The 22,718-nt window shown below is 42.3% G+C and overlaps 1 protein-coding gene across 4 annotated transcripts in view; it reads left to right on the forward strand.

Moving 5' to 3' along the window:
- The window catches only part of LOC147888266 (golgin family A protein), a 41,340-nt gene extending 22,329 nt beyond the window's left edge, over positions 1-19,011 (forward strand). Inside the window, exons 2-6 of one of the 4 annotated variants that reach the window (XM_087393856.1) lie at positions 14,005-14,127; positions 15,082-15,264; positions 15,382-15,472; positions 15,564-15,628; positions 18,320-19,011. In XM_087393856.1, coding sequence (XP_087249982.1) covers positions 14,005-14,127; positions 15,082-15,264; positions 15,382-15,472; positions 15,564-15,628; positions 18,320-18,700 — 843 coding nt within the window. In that variant the 3' untranslated portion in view covers positions 18,701-19,011. The remainder of the gene's footprint in view (positions 1-14,004; positions 14,128-15,081; positions 15,265-15,381; positions 15,473-15,563; positions 15,629-18,319) is intronic. The other 3 variants (XM_087393857.1, XM_087393859.1, XM_087393860.1) reach the window with 3 other exon arrangements.
- The last annotated feature ends 3,707 nt before the right edge of the window (positions 19,012-22,718 follow it).

The raw sequence follows: 22,718 nt of genomic DNA on the forward strand, positions 1-22,718 counted from the left end.
CCTGGGCATTACTATAAGTCTTCCGCTGCGTGTACCCTCTGTTGGGTATTTTCTAACACTGTACGGCTGATTTCTGCTGCATTTCAGCCCGTTTTGGCAGCTGGCATGCTTCCCAAGGCAGCTCTCCTGCACCAGAACTGCTGGCACGCAGTCCAGGTTCTGATTTCCAGTTGGCACAGCATGTTTTCTTGATTGAACGACCCATCCTGAAGCTGTACGGGCTGTTCTGCACTTCCAGAGATCCTGTTGCAGAGCTTTTAGCCTTTCTCTCCTGTTTCTGGCTTCTACACCCGTGAGCCTTGCTCTTCCTTCTCTATTCAGCTCTCAGAATCTTTATCCTCACTTTCTCTCTCTTTTCCCTTGATTGGAAGCCAATCTACATCCCTGGGTGCTTGGATAGAGGATAGGTGCAAGACAGAGCTTGCCCCTCTGCCATGGACTGCAGTCACAGAGGGTGTAACCAGATTGGAGCTAGAGGGGTAGTGTGTGGAATTCTTCCTATATTGAGGTCATTTGCTCAGTGTGTGAACTGATGACCATGCATGGTGCTTTGCATGCTGACCGCATTCATATCTCTATGTTGAGGCGTTTACATCACAAGCTTTTTCTCTTGCATCCAATCATAGAAGTGCATGATTTGCATCAATGCAATGTTCAGCTTCCGTGTAATTGACGCTTCAGTGCAGTATACAGCTTTTGTTTGATGCTGCAGTGCAATGTTTGGTCATAGTCAACAGAACCCACTCCACAAAAGCGGCATACAAGTTGTGGCAGTTGGCCGTCGTACACTCCGACATTTGTCATACAATCCCTACAGGTCATTAGTTGGTTGTGGTATTGTTTGTAAATTTAAAGGCTGTCCATATGAAGAAGCTTTTGAGTACTACGAGACTTTTGCCCTAAATAGCTAGGATGACCACAATTTAGTACGGTCATAGCTTTGGCCAGTGCAAGTGCCCCATCTACTAGATGAACATGAAGTTGGCATTGACTTAGAGGAGGATATTAAAGAATAGGGCAGCAAGGCTATGCTTATCTTGTGGCTGAAACTGATTGTTAGAGGAGCTCATGACTATCACAATTCGTTCCAACTCACAAGTGGACAATGGAAGAACAAGGAATATTCAGGTCTCAACTACAAAGCAAGTTGAAAAACTAGAGGTAGGTTGCTTGCTTAGAGCGAGGCAGTTGATGGAGTGAGCGGGAAAAAGCGAGTGAGCCCAAAAAAGCGAGCGACAATTTGTTGAAGTGGTAGGAAAATCAGGCAAGCAAAGAAAGAATTTGAGTGTCCCACAAATAGGACAAGGTACTCTAAGGAGTATTTGACAATCAAAAGATGAAGGGATGTTAAAAACTCGTCTTTTGGACCAAAATAACCAAATTTTGACAACTTGCAAAGATACATGCATGTTTAACTTTGGGCAAAAATAGGGAGCGCGTTAAAAGATGACATTTTCACATCCTTGTATCTTTTGATTTACAAGTCCAAACTCATATAAAATCAAATGGCAAGGTGTGATATAGATGATTATCATGCCTTTTTGCACCATCTAGTAAAATTTCATGCACCAAAATATTAATTTGTGGTCAATTTGTTGCAGTGGTTGGATTAGTAGGATGTAAGAGTGAATCATTAGGAAGGGATGTTTTTACCAACAAAGAAACATGGTTTTTGTTCTAAGAGTGAATAGAGCTAAAAAAGCTAAGCATTTACATATGCATGGAATATAGACTAATCCATTTAAAGAGTCCTTGGAAACACCCCACTTGTGTGGATGGTTGCATTCATGATCTTAATTACTATGGTGGAAAGAGAGCACTTGATTGCAGTAGGGTTTTTCTTTGATACTAACGATGACTTGGCAATGAAACATACCAACTCTCTTATGGGTGATGTGAAATTAGTGTTAGTGGCTTTAAAGTTATATGCATATTTAACCTTCTAGCATTGAGGAAACATGTGGACTTTTAAATAAATTATATATTTTTGCTATTCAAATAGGGAATTTATAAATCTTTTTATTTTTTTAAATCGCTCGCTTTTTGTCGCTTGATTTACTACACACGCAGCGGAAGATGGACGCTTAGATCACAGGATGGAGGATGGAACACTACTCATACACATGTGCTTTACTTGGAAGTAAGAGGACAATTAGATCTGAAAGAGAGCTCAGATGTACAGCCAAAACGGTGTCTATATAAAGGTAGAAAACATGTTCAAAACTTGCAAAAAATGTCCCAACACCTCTCAAAACAATCCCTGACATAAGGCATCAAATAGGCTCTGTTTGCTGCACCCTCTGATGAAAACAACTCCTCTTCTACCACTCGTCTCTAAGCTTCAGTAGCTGCTTAAAGCTGAGCACTCCTGTAAAGCTCTGCGCTGATGGTGTAATACAGACAAAGATCCTTTGTTGCTCCCTTATTGTCTCCTACAGTGTGTAGGTATGCACCTAGGGATGCTGCAGCCTTGCCCTGCAGGAATGCTCCTGTGTGTTACTTACACACATGCGATGTGATCTGCAGGCTAAGTAGACTCTCAAAGCTCCTCCTGGCTGATCTGGATGCAGCCCAATCCAAGTTCCAAGGAATGCCTGGACCCCTGCAAATGGGGCCCTATTTATAGAGGAAAAGCCTGAGCAAACTGGCTGGCTTGTTGCAGACTGGCCGACCAGTCTTGCCAGCCAACCAACTGCCCACATACCAGCCGACCAGGTCTGTGGGTCTGCGGACCAGTCTGCTGACCCAGATTGGTTCCTCCTCCCTATATAAGGCTCGGCTTACCAGGAACCTGTGTTGCGGGTCCTCTGCTAGTCCCAGATCATGGTTGCTGCTGCTGTATGGCACATATACCTGCTGTACAGCCAGACTTGCTGTTGCTGTTGCTGCACACTGATGCAGACTAAGGATTCCAAGCTGTACGTGCTGCTGTACTAGCCCAGGTACCTTAACACTGTTGTCCTAGGTGCTGACCATGTGGCAGCTGTCAATCTACCCTCTCCTCTCATTCTATATGGGGTCTCACATGTGGGGAGGCGACCCTCATATTCCAACACCCCCTATCACCGACCCATAGTGGGCCTGCATCCACATGTCGATGCAGCAGCTCTGTCTGCTGCCTTGGAGAAGCTTTGAAGGTGTCACTGAATTCGGGTCTTTGACTCTATAGCTCGCGCTCCATCAGGTTTGGATCCAAACAAGTAAGCAATCTTGAAGTGCAGGATTCATCCAGGCAGCACCTACCATCACTGGTACTGCTGACTCGAACATGTCAGCTTCGTCTTTTGATCCATGTACTATAAACAGGTCCACGAGATTGTCTGGCCTTAGAAGCTGAGTTCTTTGAATCCTGCAAAGCACTAAGTCCTTCAAGTATATTTCAACTTTGTCAATGAACTTACACCCTCCATAAAACACCACCCAATCTTCCACGGGCATATCCATTGTCTGTTCCTTTAGATCCCCAATCTCCACCACAATGGTTTCAATTGGTTTACCCTTTGGTCCTTCCAACAAAGTGCAACTCGGTATATAAAGGTATGTGTACGATTGGATATATTCTAGTCTTACAAAGGTATATGAATGCAACTTGGTATCCATGGCTAAACCTCCTGAGCACTTCTATTTGTCAGTGTCCCAAACTCCTCAAACAAAGTTTGTGTGACCAACTGCTATGGCTGCCATAGTAGGCGTTGTATGCCTCCACAATGAGGACTCTCCCTCTGTCTGTACGGAGGGCTTTGACCTCCCATTCTCCCACTATGTACACACATTCAGTACGCTTCCACACAGGGCAATAGATAGTCTCGCATCCCACATTGGATTCCCGAGCATGGCATGGTAGTAAGTCCCCTGCATGTTACACATTCGGACTGAAATTATTAGCGACAGGTGTGCTACATTTAAGGGGCATTTATGGAGAGTTGTGCACTCATGAAATTGGACACTTGGCTCAGCCTGAGTTTTGACTGATCATCATGAATCATATTGACAGACTGAGAGGGTCAATCAGACCTCGGAAGATATGCTGAGAGTTTATGTCTCCCAGAGGTGCTCATGATAGAGCACAGTTTTAGGCCAGTCAGATGTGGTTACCTCGAGTATTTTTCGAGGGCCATTGGGTTTACTTGAAGATCCCAAAAGATTCTCAAATAATGCGAGCTCGTTGTTAGAAATCACCCAACAGAGGGTACGCACAGCGGAAGGCTGATAGAATAGCCCAGGAGCTCACACAGTGTGTGTGGGGTGTGGAATCACAAACTTCTTTAACTTATGTGCATCAAATAGTTGTGCAGACTCATCAATAGACAATAATCCAGCCAGATATAGAAGCTACCAAAAACTTTTATCTCTGTCCAAAACTATGGACACAACAAAAGAGAGGTAGATCCAAAGTCCCACCAAAGCGTGGTACTTTGATCTTACCACAAGCTACTTCTACTATCTGCCGGATATCTCTAGACTCGAGCCCGCGTGCTCCACCTCGAGCATATGTAGACTCTCCGTCCTTGATCCTTGCACCTTGCTGTCCAAGATGACAGCCAAGGTTCAGCCCTTGAGAGCTCAGTCTGCAGCACACCTTCTACTCTCCTTCACCTCCAGGATGAGGCCCAAGGAAGTATCTTCTTGCTGCTCCTGTATGCTGCCTTTTCTGCTGAGTTGCTGGATACAAAATGAGGCCCAGGGCCTCTCCTTTTATAGGTCCCAAGGGCCCTCTGAAATACCAACTGGTCAGCCCCTTATGATGGCCGACTCTCTGTAAATGACCGACCTGGTTGGCTGCCCCTACTAGCCCAACCAGGGCCCTATATAAGGGTCATTCTAGGCCGTTTTGCAGCCTTTGTTCCAGGGCATAGAGCCCTCTATTTTACTGCAAGGTCCAGCCCAACCTGTCCTGTCTTGGTTCAGTCCTGGTAGGCTGGCTCTGACCAGCCCTACCAGCCCTTTCTGTGGCCGATCAGGTTTCCTGGTTCCCCCTGCTTCAGCCATATACAGGCGCCTCTGCTGCCCTGCTGTTTCTGCCTCTTGCAAGGCTCCTTCCAGCCCTGTACAGCCACGTGGCACCCCGTACTGTTGCTGACGTCGTTGCCACATCAGTGGCTCCTTTCTTTTTCTGATCTCTACCGCCATGGCAGCCATGCTGCTGCTCATGTGGCATTCTCTCAGTTCCCAGGTTACCCCCCCCTACCATGCTCTCCTCATATGGGGGCTTACAGATGGGGAGGTGACCTTTCCAACACTGGTCAGGTCTATAAAACGTCTTTGTGCTTTTGTGTCCTTTCTTGATCCTTAAGGAGATCAATGAAGTGGCTTATAAATTGAGTTTATTTGAGCCCATTCAAGTCTTTCAGGTACACCTTTTTTTTACAGAGAAGTCTTTCAGGTACACCTAGTCTTTCATGTCAGCAGACTTAAAGAGAAGTTGGGTTTCTGGAGATAATTTAGTCTAGGATGAACTTGTATGAGTCCAGGATCTAAATATTTATGTGTCCCATGAACCCGGACTGTCTTCTGGATTTGTGCCAATTCCCAGAGTTTGTCTTAGTCCTTCTCTAAATAACCAAGTATAAGACCTGCCAATCCATGTACCGATACCTACGTAGTACGCATACTGTCACTGAGGTAAGGCACCAAAACTAGCTCCGTATGCTGCCCCAACTGAGGTGGACGCCTCTTCTATGCCATGTGCCTTCCGACAGGCTTCAGTAGCTACAGATAGTGAGTCTCCTGCTGACCTTCCTTGCACCACTCTATGGCTCTTTTACCAAGCAGTAACTCTGCTTCTGATGTGTACTTCTGGAAGGAGCAAAATCTGCGCGTGAACTGCATGGACTGCTTGCAGAATAAACTGCGTGGAGAGGCCCATAGGCTCTCCTTTTATAGGGGCTGTATGCCCAAGGACTGGCTGACCTGGCCAGTTTGTGATCTTCAGAGACCAGAGTTGACCTGTCCCAGATCTGATCTGACCTGACAGACTGTCATTTGCATTCTATCCACCTGCCGCCAGACCCTTCCTCTGACCTACAAAAGGTCTTGTTTGGGGCTTTACCCCAGCCCCTTGGTTCACTGCTTGGGTTTCTGGATTGGCTGCTACCAGCGCTTATGCCAGCCTGAAGCATGGCATACAGTCAACCGATGAAGTTGACCAGGGTAGCTGATGTGGCTGCCCTAAATTTAATCTAAGAAGGATGCATACCTGCTGCCCATGTGACAGCCAGATTACTGCCCACATGGCAGCTCCTCTCCATCCTCCCCCATATCCTTCTCATATAGGGCTCCCAAAGTGCGACCATTCTGTTCCTACACTAGGCTCCCTCCAGATCAGTGCCTCTTCGACATTGCAAGCAAAATTTATGTCATGTGTTAGCATCAAGCAAGCACACATCACAAGCATAGAATAAAGGAGACAAGAAATGAGAGAAATAAAATTAGGTGGATATAATTTCTGTGTTCTAGCGTGAAGGGCTGTGACATCAGCTTTCGGCATTTTAATTTAGGTTTCTGCATTAGGCTCTGATTGGGTTTGTGTATCTTGGCTCATCAGGAAATAACCTTTAGTAATAGGGGCAGAGGTACAGGGCTGCTTGTGTGGAGATTGAGGCAATTTGGTTGTGATGGAATTGGGAGCACATGGACACATGGCATTAAACCAAGGTACAACAATGGCTCTAGAGTATAAGAACTTAAGCTGCCCTGCTATTGCAAGGAGTCAAACCTTTGATGCTTGCACAAACCACATTGAGGTGCAACATCACTTTGCTTGCACGAGAAGATCCACCAAAATTGTTGCTCAAGCTTAATAGACAAGACCAATATGTTCATGAAGGCACTACGTTTGCTCTGCTTTGGGCCACAATGATGATCCATACACTTTGGAGATTGAGGGGTGTGTTACAATTTCAATGCTCAACTTTGTGCATCTGTTTAGTCCTTAGTTACACATAAGGCCTTAAATAGTGTCATGATCATGTGAAGATATGTCATGTTAGAAGTGTCTTAGGCATTGGGGTCCACATAGAACCTGCGTATCTTCATGCTCTTAGGGAACCGCTTTTGGCTATATAGGACCTGTCACTTGTAGTGAAGGGGGAAGGGGCAGATTTGGAGATGGGGAGAGAATAGCAGAAGGAAGGGAGAAGAAGGGGAAGGAGAGAGGAAGAGAGAGAAGAATGAGGGAATAGAGAGATAGAGAGAGGGAGAGAGAGAGAGTGTGAGCGTAGGCAGCAGGTAGCAAGAAGGAGGAGGGAGAGTAGATAGGATTAGATGTCACATCAAAAAGTACCTTACAATCCTTTTGGGTTGACTTATATAGTCCCCCACAGTTCCCACATTTCCCCTACTATTCTCCCATCTATTTCCCCCTTAAAATCCATCTTTTTCCCACCTTCATTACAGCCATCCCTTCCCAAAGAATTTTGCCCTCAAAATTTCCAAGAGGCTGCCCTGGATGAGAAGGATACAACAGAAACTGATCAGCTCTGTAGGAGATAGGGGTAGTCCTGCACAATGCTCTCAGGTTGCCAAGAATTCTCATCTTCCGTTAAACCTTTCCATTTGATGAGGTATTCTGTGTAGGCTTTGTTCCTGAGTACATGATCTCTGAAGCCCTTGATTTGCTCCGGCACATAGATTATGTGGCCCTCTTCATCCATAGGAGGCAACTCAGGAAGAACCTAGACATGCTGTCCGACATGTGGTTTCAGCAAGGATACATGGAAAACATTATGGATCTTGGAGGTACTGGGTAGTTCCAACTGATATGCTACCTGCCCAACTTTGCGGATGATTTTGTAGGGGCCATAATACCTGTGGGCAAGCTTTGTGTTGGTATTACCTTTCAGCGAGGAATATCGATTCTTATGGAGACGTAAATGCACATAATCCCCTTCTTCGAAAGATAAGTACCTCCTTTGTTCCTCCGCATACTTCTTCTGCTTGGCTTGGGCATCCTGCATATTCCTCTTAGCCAACTGCAGAAGGGCATGCATACTCTCCAAATCATTCCTTGCTTGCTGATTTTTCACAGCCAAGTCTGCAACCCTGGAAGGCATTCCCACTTTGCATCCATACATAGCCTCGAATGGACTCATGCCAATAGAGAGGTGTTTGGTGCTGTTGTAGCAAAATTCAGCCAATGCTAACCATTTGTCCCAAGACTTCTGCGTGTCATGATAGTAATGCCTTAGATACTCCTCCAACCACTTGTTCACCCTCTCTGATTGTCCATCCGTCTGTGGATGATAAGCAGTACTAGGCGTAAGGGAAGTACCAACTGCAGTGAATAACTCCTGCCAAAAGTGACCCATAAATTTAGCATCCCTGTCACTGACAATCTCCTGAGGAAAACCATGGTGCTTGAACACATCCTCAATGAATTGCCAGGCAACCTGTGAAGCGGAGTACCGAGTCCTAGTCGGTATGAAATGGGCCTGCTTAGTCATCCTGTCAACCACCACAAATATGCTATCCCAACCCTTATCTGTAGAAGGCAAGCCTGTAATGAAGTCCATGGCAATGTGAGTCCATTTGCCTTCAGGAATGGGTAGCGGTTGCAGAAGGCCTGCGGGTAACCGGCTGTCCACTTTATTTTGTTGGCAGGGCAAACATTCACTGACAAACTTAACCATATCTCGCCACAAACCATCCCAAATAAAGCTCTCCTTGACTTTTTCATATGTTTTTGTGATACCCGTATGCCCTGACATAGGGGATGAGTGCATTTCCTGTAATACCATCAACCTGTACTTGGAGTCTGGCACAAGATAAATTCTGTCCCTGCACCATAACAGTCCGTTGCGGAGCTGAAATCGCACATGTCCTTGGCTGGACGGACTCTGTAACTCCACAAAAATAGGAGCTGCATCAGAATTTTGCATGTATTCCTCCTGAATCCCAAGTATCCACTTCTGATGAAGCGTGGAAATGGCAGACAGTTTGCATGACCACATCCTGGACAAGGCATCAGCAACCACATTCTCTTTCCCCTTTCTGTATTCAATGTCAAAATCATAGGACTGAACTGCAGCCAGCCATCTCTTCTGCTTCATGGATAAATTAGGCTGCGTTAAGAAGTACTTGAGTGTCCTGTGATCCGTTTTGACCTTAATCTTGCTACCGTACAGGTAGTGGTGCCATTTTGCAAAAGCATGCAAGATTGCCAGCATCTCTTGATCATAAACATGATAACTCATTTCTCTGGCATTAAACTTCCTGCTCTCAAAAGCAATCACACCATGCTCTTGTTTTAGGACAGCCCCTAAACCTTTGCCACTGGCATCCGTCTCAATAATGAAAGACCGTGAGAAATCAGGGCACACCAATACAGGTGCATTGCTAAGGGCATCCTTGAGGTTATCAAAGCTGAGTTGTGCTGCTTCTGACCATTGGAAGGCATCCTTTTTCAGCAAATCAGTGAGAGGGGCAGCCCTTTTGGCGAAGTGCCCAATGAATCTCCTGTAAAAAGAAGCAAGACCCAAGAAACCTCTGAGCTGCGTGGTATTTTGTGGTTGCGGCCACTCCTTAATGCATTTCACCTTAGCTGGGTCTACCCTGATTGCGTGCCTGCTTACAACATGACCAAGATATTCAACCTCCTCTGCCATAAATGTGCACTTGCTGGCCTTGGCATAAAGCTGATGCATCCTCAAGATTTCTAGCACTTGTCGGACATGGTCAATGTGTTCCTGTGCATCCTTACTATAAATGAGAATGTCATCGAAAAATACCAGCACACATTTGAAAAGAAGGTGGTGTAAGATCTTGTTCATGAGTGCCTGGAAGGTGGCTGGTGCATTAGTCAAACCAAAAGGCATCACCTTGAACTCATATAATCCTCTTTCTGTACGAAAGGCAGTCTTATGCTCATCACCCTCTTTCATCCAAATCTGATGGTAACCTGACCTCAAATCAATCTTCGTGAAATACTGAGCACCCTTGATTTCATCCAGCAGGTCATCAATCCTGGGAATAGGAAACCTGTTCTTAATGGTGGTCTTATTCAATTCTCTGTAATCAATGCACATACGAAAAAAGCCATCCTTCTTTTTCACCAGGAGTACTGGAGATGCAAATGGCGAGGTGCTATGAGCAATGAAGTTTTTCTCAAGCAAATCTCGCACCTGTGTTGCCACTTCTTCCCGTTCAACCTTAGAGAGTCGGTACGGGGCCTTGTTTATTGGTTTACTACCATGTTCCAAGACTATGGCATGATCAACATCTCTTTTTGGGGGCAACTGAGATGGCATATCAGCAAACACATCCCTAAATTCTAAGAGCAATTTCTGCATTTCACAATTATCCACATGGGGAATACCACCCTCCTGAGGTACAGAGACATTCAATGCATAAATGGCACTTTCGTTCTTGAGCTCCCTAGCTAGCTGCCTTGCTGAAATGACCTGCAATTTCTGATTCACAATGCCCTGCAATGTAACAGTTCTACCCTTGTGGCAAAACTCAAGAGATAAAGCATTCAAATCTATACTGATTTTCCCCAGGGATTTCAGCCAATCACAACCCAGGACAGCATCTATGGGTCCATATCCAATGCCAAAAGATCACCTGCAAACTCATAATGATCAGAAAACTTGATCCTGGCATCCTGGCAACAATGTCTGCTGATCGTGTGCTGTCCATTCGCGATCTCCACTTTCAGACCATGGTCTATCTCTGTAGCAACTAATCCCAATCTTTGCAATGTTCTACAATTAATGAAACTGTGAGTGCTACCACTGTCTACCAATACATGGACAGATCTGCCATTAATCATTCCCTTCAACCTGATTGTGTCAGCACTTTTGGCACCCATCAAGGCATGTAGTGAGATGGTATACAGTGTAGACTGGGCATCCCAATAAATCTGTTCATCATCCACAGGAACATTACCATTAGCATCACCTCTGACAGGAAAAGGCATTGTAGGTTGATGCTCCAACACAGAGAGTGTTGGCTTACGGCCTTTCCTGCTACATGTAGGTTGAATATCAATCTCATGCATCACATGAGTGGTTTGCTCAATAGCCCCACCCCCGGATCAAAAGGAAAAGCAGTCCCCTTTGTGGCATTTGTGTCAGGAGACTCATCTGCATCATGAACTCCTGTCAATTCCTCATGAGAGACATCATGGGGGTCTGCTACATCAGCCACTTCATCATCATCAGATAATTCAATTATCATGCTGAGTTTGGCTGAGCTGACATTCTTCATTTTGCACACATCTCGGTGCTCAGGTGTCCATTTCTCTCCACACCTAAAGCATAAATTTGCCTTCTTCCTACTGTCCATTATGGCTCTGGAATGTTGTTTAACTTCTGATTTGCCAAAACCAGCATTGGGTTTGACACCTGTCTTTGCATCCATGGGCCTGTATGGCTTTGCATATGGCATCTTACTTCCAGAAACCGTTGGATATCGGGGGAAGGAAGCAGCTGCTGGTTTCTTATCAATCCAATCAGCAGAATTTGTCTTCCTGTCAGCATCATAAGCAGTACCATAGAAGCTATGTGACACATGCTTGTACTTGCCAGCATATTTTGGCTCAAACACCTCAGCAAGCTGGGCTGCTCGCTCAATGGTTAGAGGATTGTGAGCTCTCACATCAGCAGCTAGAGAGGGATCTAAGCCTTGTATAAAACGCAGCAACTTCCCTTTCTTAGAAATATCCTGTACAAACAAAGAAAGTCTCCAAAAAACGCTGCAAGTACTCCTGGACCGTACCTGTTTGTGACAGTGCATAGAATTCAGCAAGGACCTGTTCAAGGATCAGGGCCGAGACGAAGGTCGTGACCATAAGCTCCTTGAACTGTTTCCAGGTGGTAGGCTTCTGAGGTGACTCTCGCATGTAACACCACCATGTATTTGCATAATCCTGTAAATGCATGCCAGCAAAAATGATCCTCTCCTCATCATTCTTAGGGTAGAAGCGGAAATAATCTTCAAGCTTCGTGAGCCACTCCTCCAACTCATTGGGAGTGCGAGTGTCACCCTTAAACTTATGCACAGAGATTTTATCTTTCACATCTTTGGCTGCGTTATTCCTATAGTGACTACCAGCATACTCACGCTTGAAGCTCACATACTGTGAAAAGGGCATCTCATTACGAACATCCTCAGGCAAAGCCCTATATGAACGTAAGGCATCTGAAAGCATATCATCCATGTTTGCATGCTGCCCACTTCCAGCATCATGCTGGTTAGGAGAACCACTCCCCTGATGCATAAAGTGCGTCTGACTGAAAGCATTACCTCCCTGATACGCAGGCTGAGTCTGACTGAATGTATTAACAGGAGGTGTTATCGAAGCATGCAATCCCTGCTGAGTCTGCCTACCATAAACATCTCGGTGGGTGGGTGGCATAGAAAAAGGTTGAGAAGAGGACTGGCCCCTCTCCCAACTGCCCTGAAACCCAACACCCAATCTAGGCATGCTACCTTCATTACATCACCTCTGGCTAAACCCATAATGAAGTGAGGCCACAATAATTTTCTGCAAGGGTCCACCTAATGTGCCAGGCTACTTGCCAATCGTAAGACCATGCAAATTTTAATGCAAGAGAATTGAGGAAGAACCGTTTTTGATTTTACAATAAGTTTCTGCAAGATCCCACCTAATGCTAATCCTAAGACCATGCAAATTTCAATGTAAGGGAATGAGCAAGAAGGAATTTTGGGATGATTCAAGGATCTACAAGTGCGCAGACTTTTGTTTATGTGGTTAATATAAAACCCTTTGAGCAGAATAAGAATATGTCATTGCTAGAAAATAAATCATTAAAGCATGTAGGATACTTAGTATTTTTATAAAGAGTTCTTCTAATGGTCAAGAGGTGAGGCATTCTTACCTTCCCAAGCTCATCTAAAGCTGGCACGGTCCAGTCTCTCTACATATCCATCCCCCAATTCAATTTTGGGCTCTTTTTGTCACAAAAAACCTTCAGCTCTGCAGCTGGTCATAGAGTGACCTATAACATGATTCGGACCAGGTCAAAGTAAGATTGATAACAAAGGGGTATGTGCACGGATCAGGCATAACTTCGGGGAGACCTTTGCACTTCTAGTAAAGATGATAGCCATAAGATGGTCTTTTCATTTGGGGTTAACGTGAGCGGAGAGTACAGATGTTTTGTAAGCCTATATTTTTGAAGGCAGACGGTGGGAGCCGAAGGTTTTGTGTGTCAAGACAAAAGACAAGCTTAGAAAGGCAATATGCGGGCTGAAGCATAATTGTTATTTTTTCATTGTTACTCTTTAGTGGATGACTTGATCATCAAGGAAATCGGCAAGCATAACTTCTCAGTGTAAAATGAGATCTGGGAATATCTAGGTTGAGAATTTAGGACTCTTGTATTATTTTTTAGGCATTGAAATCTGGTACACTCTTTTTTTGTGGACTAGTAGTCTTTTTGTGTGGATAAGTAATGCCTTTGTATGCTATGGTCCATTATTGAGCATACTAGCTGAAAGCTCTTTGCAAAACATGTGTTAGGGTGACATATACTGACTGTCTCAGAAGCATGCCAGGGATTATTCTTGTTTAACTAGAATAAAATGTTTAAGCTAGTCGCCAATATGGATCATAGAATCTGAAACGTGAAAAGATATTATTGGATTTCTGTCTGCTTTCCTTCTTATTTTGATTTATGGTCTGTTTATGATGATAACATGTTGGACTTTGCGTTTTGAAGTTGTCCTTAAAATATAAGGCCGTCATCCTTCAGATCTGCCAGCAAAAGCTATGCTGTTGTAAGATTAGCCTTCTTAAATGGGGCATTGAAAGGGTTGATTTCGAAGCATAGAGCCCTGTTAAAACAGTATGTGGTGTTTATAAAATTATGACTAATGCTTGCCTTATAACAACTTTGAGATGTGCCATCAAATATCATGGTGTTCGATTTTACTCCTTTTTAAAATTATTGTCAAAACATAAAGCTCCGTTAGTGACAACCTCGGTCTAGATGGGCAATTCTTTGGATGTATCTGGTGATAGCTGAACATTAAATGTTGCAGGCACAGATGAGAGAAGCAGCTCTGCTATCAGAAAATGCAGCTTATGCTAAAGCAATCACACTTGGGCAACAACAAGTGCGTGAGAAAGCACAGGAGAAAAGTCAGTTGGAAGCTAGGCTGCAGGTTTGTTCAAAGCATTTTTTGTATCTTTGTTTAGGCATGCTTCTATCATCTCACTTCGTGACTAAGAGAAAAGGGAAGAAACACATTCATGAATCTGAATGATATTATTGAGAAAGCTCAGTCGAAAAAGGGTCTGCATGTATGGAACTTCACCAAACAATTAGGCGTGAACAAAAGAGTCCCCTCTGTGTCAATCAGTCCTGTTCATAATAAAATGTTGTTTGAGTTCATCTCGTGGTGGCGCAATATTTTTTTATCTTTTATGAAGGCTAAATGGTATTGCAGTTTATATTGTATGTGAGTGTTTGGTCACTTCAAAGTTGTGAGAGAGGCCCTGTATACGTAGTGCATGCAAACCAATTCTGATATTAAGAATCCAAAGCGTAGAAGGATACCCTCCCAAAACCCGCAATCTTCTCTATCATAAGCTTTCTCAAAATCTTGGATTAGAAAAGTAAAGCGTTGGCTGCTCTACATAGCCCAATGTGAAACCTCCCAAAGAGAGAAGATATTATCAAAAATGTTTTTGCAATGCACGAAGCTTGTGTGCATATCATGAATAAGATCTGAAAGAATGGGCTGCAAATACAGATTGATTGCTTTCGCCAGAATCTTATAAAAAGTTCCCAAAAGAGTGATGGGCTTCCATTCGGCTGCAAACGCACATCAGGACAGGCTTGGAAAGGTCTGGTTTATGGTGTAGAGCCTGGCCCGTATTAAAAAAGAACCAGTTGCAAGGGCACCAATCGAAAACTAAAGATGGCTAGCCGTACTTTGACATTGGTAATGACCTTTTGTTGGCTAGTAGTATATTCTATTAGGGTAGTAAGGTGAGAGACATATTTTTGAAAAACGTATGAACTTCACAGCTCATGTTGACATGAACAAGGACAAATGCTACGCATATGAATGTGCATAATTATATATGTTTGCTCATGCTGACTGCCTCTGCAGGAGATGGAAAGAATGGAGATTAGCTTGAGGGCTGAACTTGACAATTTACAAATTCTTCTTACTGAAAAAGGGCATACAAGCCCGTCAGCACAGGAAGTGGAGGAAAAATACCTACTTACTATGTCTTCTGGGGATAAGGCCTTAATGGAAGGGGAGGAGCTGCAGCAAACAAGGGCAGAGCTTGTGGGTAGCTTTGTCGTCACATATGTCCTTTCCAGCTTCTTCCATCAGTTTTAAAAGGATTTGTACTTGATAGCATCACATTGCTATTATGAAATTTGCAATGTTTTGGATGTCCAGAGATTTTGGGAAGAAAAGCTAATATCGCTTGAAAAGGAGTGGGAAACACTGCTGCAGAACTCCACAAGATGGCCTTCTGCAGGTACAAGATGTATGTTCAATAGTTGAATTTTCTTATGGTGGATCATTTTCCCTCAGGTTCATCCATCTGATCTTTAACATTTGTGAGGTCTGATTTGCAGCTCAACGTGAAAAGGAATTGGAGCGCAGGTTGAGAAGCCTTTCAGAGCAGCTGGTCACAAAACAAGTATGTTAAATATCATAAGAAGTGTAGTCCATCATAACCAACATTGCGCGTTCTTTAGAGTCTACAAGGGGCCAGATAACAACTGGAATCAGATATTCCAGTGGTCATGGAAGCAATGTTGAACTGGTTACATAAATTACAAGAATTTCTTGAAAACAAACAATCACGTAATGGGACCTGATATGGTTAAGATTTAGCTTCTCAAAATATATGTTGTGTTTACAACTGATGTTGTCATGTCTGTAGCTATGTTAGTTTAATTTAAGCTGCCTTGAAAACATCCAGCAAGGTTTCTCTTAACATTGTGGCAAGCCCGATGAGCCCTGAGAAAAAGGTAGTCTATAGGTATATATTAGGTACGAAGGTGGTTTTCAGGAAATGCAAGGAGGCCTAGGATTAAAGCTTAGAAAAGTTGAAGATACTGAAGTTATGACTCATGCTCGTTCTTCCTCTTTGACTTTTTGTTTTCTCTGATGGGTGGAATGATATATTTTGTTTATTTCAGGGGTCTGAATCTATACTGCCTTGAAGACATCCAGAAACGCTTGTCTCTTAACATTGTGGCAAGCCCTATGTGCCCTTATAAGGGACACCTGTATGACTTTGCCCTCATGGGTGTGGTCCAGGCCCTGTGGTATGGGACACAAGTTTCTATGAGAAGCTGTCTGGCTTGCTCTAATCCCCATGCTTGGGGGTGGCTAGATAGATTGAGCCTATGACTTAGGAGGTGAGTCGGTTAGCTCTCTCCCTTCCTCGTTGATACTTGTCTATCCCTGTTTTGTAGATTATTTGTGCTGGAGTCTATCTCATCCTAGGGGATGGGACGTATGGTTAAGCTCAGCTATGAACAATTGCTTGTTCCAAAATATTGCCTTGAGATCAGATTTTCATCATATGAGGATCGACGTGGAAGATGAGTTTGGCATTACTTTTATGATAGAGAGGGGACACTAGAAATTCGAAGTCATACCATGTGGTTGACTAATGTTTAGTCAACTTTTCAACAATCGATGAATGAAAATTTGTAGCGCCTCTCTATCCTGACTTGTGGGAGTATATATAGCAAGACAAATTAAGGGCATTTAATTCATGTACAAGTGTTTTTTGAGGTTTTCAGGCTTAATCAACTATTTTCTAAAGCAAAAAAATGTGATTTTGTTGTCAACAATGTGGAGTATTGGAGGCATATCTTCCCTGAAGGCATTATTGTTGATCCATTTAAGCATGTGATCTTATGGTCCATGAAGTATCTAGGACATATCAACACTCCTTAAGGCATTATTGTTGATCTATTTAAGGTGTAGGGGGTTAAAGCTTGTTCTATTCCAAAGACTACAGTACAATCAAGGGGATTTTTGGGGCTCTCTACATTCTGCATGAGATTTGCCAAAAGGTATGTAATAGGGCTGCTATACTCATGGCCCTGCTTCAAATAGTGCATTCGCATGATCTATAAGGGCTCAGATAGTACCAAAAGAGCTCTTATTACAGTGCCTATATAGTTTTATGCAGATTCCTCTCAACCATTTCTAGTAAAGCAGATGCTAGTTGAAGGGGTGTGGGCGCTACTTCTTAAACAAAGATATGGAGTTACAGGATAGAAAACAGGAGTTGTCACACATGACAACGAACTAATGTCCATTATCAATGCATTAAATGGTTCACGTTTTAAGTTGAGTCATATCCACTCTTGCTCTTACACAGCAAAGGAGTGCTTAGAATCAAGATATTTGTTGAACATTATGTCCTGAGAAAATTGTCCAGCAGCATGCTTACCTTTTACTCTGATTGCAGCTGGTTCACTGTTACTGCTGATCTAGGACTTCAATGGAGAGGAAACAAGCTACAATTGCAGCCATAAGAGCACAAAATCAGAAATAGAAGAATAAATAACTATGAATATCAGGTTTTAACTTGAGCTGGAGTAGGATGCAGTTGTGCCCTCAAGAGTCCTAGCTTATGCTACGAGTGGAGCCTCAAGACTTGGGCTTGGTTGCAGTGTGAGGACAAGTTGGGAGTATCCACATAGACAAATAATTTTTATAGTGCAATCAAGAGTAGAACTTACCGTCCACATGTGTATACGAGATGCTCCACTCTTGAGTGTGCACAAGGCAGCCAATGGCTTGGTATACGTGAAACAGGATGTACCAAGGGAAACAAGAGAGACTGCTCTGGAAATTTTATCTGAGAGGCGCCCCATGTATAGTGCCTCTTTAATGAAGATAATGCTTGATGCATGTTGGTGCTCATCAACACACCTTGCAATTGCATGATCAGTCATTGCATGGACCCTTTCCAACCTTTAACCTTTTGTATTAGAGACAATTGTGATTCCAGCATGCTTTGTTAGAAAATCTGACCAGGTACTCACTGCCAGCCCTTACCCCCTTCTCTGTGCCCTTTTGATTGGTAAGACACTTCGAGCTCATGTATCTGTTAAAAGCATGGAACCCGTTTAAATGTCTATCCTCGCAACCTTCTTGTGATTTATTCAATTGTTCAGTTTGATATTTTGTTTAAATTTGGTCCAACTTTCTTTGTAGTTTATGTAATGCCAATATTCGGTTTCCATATACTGATCGTGTTCATACTGATAATGTGCATACTTTTTACATGCCCTGTTTTGTCTTTTTATGTTTATATGCTGAGGTTTAACACGATTCTTGACTTTGTCTTGTGTAATAATAGGCACAGGCTGAGGCACTGGAAAATGAACGAAATTCACTTGAGGTTCAACTGAATCATGCCAATGAGGCCCGCCGGCAACTTCTTTCGGGCAATGCAGACCTTAATGTGAAAAGGAACAAGATTGGGAGGTTCAGCTCTGCAAGTGCTTCCTTGACTAAAGAATCAAAGATACATTCTCGATCTGCCGCCTTGGCACTGTGGCAAAGAGCTTCAAAGGGGATCTCAGAGAATCTTAGTAGCATTGGAAGCGTTAGTGATGTATGGAGCAGGCAAACAGCAGGAAATCAGCTACACACTGCCATAGTGCTGCGCACTTTGATCGTGGCCTATATTCTTGGTCTTCATGTAATTGTGTTTGCAATAATTGCTTTTACTGGCTAGTAATTGTAGCATGATTTACTTGATCAATTTTCATGAGAAAGATGGGAGTCTCATTGAAAATAAGAATCTTGAAGCTAGCAACATTGATTGTGCTTGTTTAAAATCTTGTAATTGATGTCTTGTTCAGACTTCCGTACAAACAGTCTTTGTTTATAAGTCTGCAGAGGCTTATAAATGTCGAAGTTCTGCAGACGCTAATACATGACCATACCGATCTTTTTAATGTAAAAAAAGCTGAGCTGGAGTTATTTGGTTCTTGTCCACATTCCAGGCACACATTCCATCCGACTGTTAAATTTGAGCATAACTTTTTAGATACAAGCTCATTGTTGAATTTTTTGAGGCTTTCAGTGGGAAGGGGTGGTCCTGGTTGTCTCTACCATAATGCCTACTATGTCGAGGACAATCAATTGTGATGATGTGTTGTGTTACTAAGCCCGAAATGCAAGGTGGAGTTTTGCCGAGTTCGTTTTTGTAACACGGAGATTTTAGGAGAGTCATTATCAATTGTTTTTGGTTTGCTAAATCACCCCTCCGGACTAAGCAGAGAACAAGACCAAATGAAGCACGCCTAAGCACCAAGATATTCTCAAACCAATTGTAAAGCATGTAGCCTTCAATAAAATTGGTATGCTTGTTACAGTTATGATGTAGATAATAATGAAAGACAAGGACATATGAAAGACATTTGTACTGGTCCGCTAACCGTATCAATTAAGAAGACAATTCTTTTGTTTGTCGTAATGCAAAGATGACGTTTAGATTGCTGGCCTTGTAGGTTGGGAAGGAGATGATAGACAAATTTAAAATATATCTACCTTAACACAAAGGAAGAAGTCATGGCCTTATAGTTTGGTAAGAACACATTGTCATAATGAAGTGCAAAGGTTTAATGGCATAAATTATGGCCTTACAAGTTGGGTAGGAAGCACTACCAATTGGTATTATGCTAGAGTATGGGGTTCAATGGTGTAGAACATAGCTTTTGAAGTGGGAAAATGGCAATATTGGTGGTTGTTATACTACTAAATTCAATTGTATGGTTCAAAGTCTATGAGATGAGAAAAGGAGAACATACAAGGAGTGCTAAAATAGGAAGATTGGGAAAAATCAAATTAAGACGATTATTCTTGTATAGTGTGTAGTAAATTTCTTATGCCTCTACATTTGAGGGTACTAACATGAGAGTTTGGAGAGCCAAATGGTGACATTCATGTTGAAAGAGGGGTCTAGGATTGGAATGGTTTCACACATAGCTAAAAGGGAAGAGAGTATCTTGAACAAACAAGTACTACTATTTGTAAAACATATTCAAACTCACTCTTATGAGATTATGTTCTATGCAGCTTTGTAAAATGGATATGATTACCTTTGCAAAATAAGGGGGTAATTGAGGCTCACATTGAGCAATTTCTTGCGGTAAGGTTGTTATGGGTGTCTACGAAGGAATGGAGGTTATTTCTTATTCTTATAGAAAGAAGGTGTCTAGAACTTATTGGTGTTGCATCAATGTAGTGAAGTATAAACTAAGTGGATGCTATTGCAATAGTCTTTACAAGATCAATCATTGCCATAGGCTCATCATTCTCGAAGATGCACGATGGAAGTGTCAAGAGGTTCCATTGGGGGTTGAAAAGTACATGTATGCAAAGAGTTAACACAATCATGCTAGAAAGGGGGTATGAGGGAAAATTTTCCCAAATTGCATGACATCCTCATGTGAAGGCCTTAGCTAGGTACAATATTGCAAAGTCTAGATTTATGAGGTCATAATAAAGCATTAAACATGCAATCGAAGAGAAAGTAAAGTGCTTCAGAGTCAAGCATTATGAGCATGTGGACCATGCAAAAAAGGGATTGGAACATCTCACTTGCAAAAGGGATTGGAACATCTCTCTTGCAAAAGGGGAAAAAAACAATTGTTTTTGCTTTAAAAAAATGTAAGCAGAGGAGATTTTCATTTTGTTATAGAAAAGTAAATGCATATCTTGCCATCAAGCTCTTGTTGATGAACATATCACTCATATTGGGATGCACATATAATAGAGTGGTTGACAAATGATATAGATGTGTTATATGAGCTTTGACCACCGAAGAAGTCTGGAAGGGGATAATACACACAATGTTGGGATGTGATGGGGAGGTCACTACCAAGCTTGGGAGGAAGATGACATGGTGGCTATACAAAATATACACCTCTATCATTTTGCAACATGAACAAGGTATAATATATATAGAAACCTAACAAGGTTGTCCCAAGACCACATTGAACATTAACACAATGTCTTAGGCCCACATTTCAGGCATGTCTACCTTCTACCCTATACACCATATGTGTCTACATATCTACATGAATGAGACCACCAACACCCCATATTAATACTCCCAAATAGATGGTTAGTTTAGCTTTGAAGCAGGCTTTTTGATGTAGGGAATACAAAATCTCACAAGCTTGTGAACGATGATTTGTCCTTTCTCTGTGACCTTATTTTATAAGATAATTATTGGCATCTTGATTTGGAAGAATTAGGGTACTTAGAACCCTTACTGACTTGACATGTGCTTGCCAGGCTATCCTTATAATGTTTGCATTTGAATCCTTTATAGTCAGTCCAAATGATTATATTGCTTAGAACCCATATGTGAACAAGAGCTCTTGATACAACTTGCCTTTAATAATTAGTATCATCTACTTGGCTTGGGAAAAGATTATCTACAACTAGCCCACTAATAAGCTAGTAGTAGTAGCTAACTTTTTGAAAAGCTACATTGAAGAGGACTACTAGATTAGACTTTGTAATAAAAGTCTTCTACTATAATGAAGAACTTATACACAATTCATGGGCTTATCCCCACTTAGGGTCCTCTTTCGCAAGGTAACAATTGCCTCAAATGTTTCTCTAGCCATTTGCAGAAGCACAAGCACTATATAGTCTATTTAGTGCATAACTAGGTAGTTACTGCAACTAACTACTCTAGAACTAGGAGAACTATGCACAAATAGCTACTTGAGTTAGCTGATGCACAACTAAGTAGACAAAAGCAACTTGTACACATATAAGTAGACCATGCAATCAACTCATTAGTGAAGGACCTAGACACAAGTAGTAGTGCAAAAATAGGTCATGGTTTTTAGTATAAGAAGTAATAGCAATGTTTTTTTCAAAAAGGGGTCACTTAGGGAATATCAAGAATATGCAAAGGATGAGTAGTTTAATACTTTCTTCCTACCCACTCCTTGCAAAAATCATTTGTTATTTGGAGAGGCACTAGAGCAATGCAAAAATAGATAGTAGTTTGTAGTACAAGAAATAAGTAGAAGTGTTTTTTTGAAAAGTTATTGCCTAGGGAGGGTGAGTAAGGTAGGACTTTCTCCCTATCTACTTCCTATAAATATCATTTTTTTTTGGAGAGAAAATAGTCTATCTATTCCAAAAAGGAAAAACTCTCTCTTTGACTTCTTTTCTTATTGGATTGTTGCATGCCTTCTGATGGCATGTTGCTAGGGGAAGCAACCCATCTTTGGTAACCAAGAGCTTTGTTCAGTAGTGTAGACCAAAAAGCAATAGTTTTACCGCTTTCCTATGAAGGCTTGAAGACTTAGAGGCTATGTGCAATGTTAAGGCCAGAAGTCTCACTATTTGCTTTGTTTATTAACATCATGATGCTAGACCTTTTGAGAAACAATTCATCAGAGGATTTAGTTGGCATTACCCAATTGGGATTTCTCCATATTTAAGATACTTTACACTTCAATGTTTCCGTTCTTATCTTGCAAAGTTGTCATTGATGGGTGAATACTAAAGAGGCAAGTGATTCAATATGGCCTTCACATTGGTAGCTTTCATGCCTGTTATTTTGAGCAAAATAATCCTGGCGCATTATTATATATTTTTTGATGTTTGCAATCTTCACAATTAGACCTACATCCTTGCAACATTGATGCCCCTAATTTGTCTTTATTATGTTGCTACCTATTCCCCATGCACTCGTATTCCTTTATTACCTTAGGCTTTTC

The sequence above is a fragment of the Dipteris shenzhenensis genome, chromosome 22, assembly GCF_047967505.1.
Source record: "Dipteris shenzhenensis isolate YYH24624 ecotype China chromosome 22, Dip_SZ_1.0, whole genome shotgun sequence".
Classification (NCBI taxonomy): Eukaryota; Viridiplantae; Streptophyta; class Polypodiopsida; order Gleicheniales; family Dipteridaceae; genus Dipteris; species Dipteris shenzhenensis.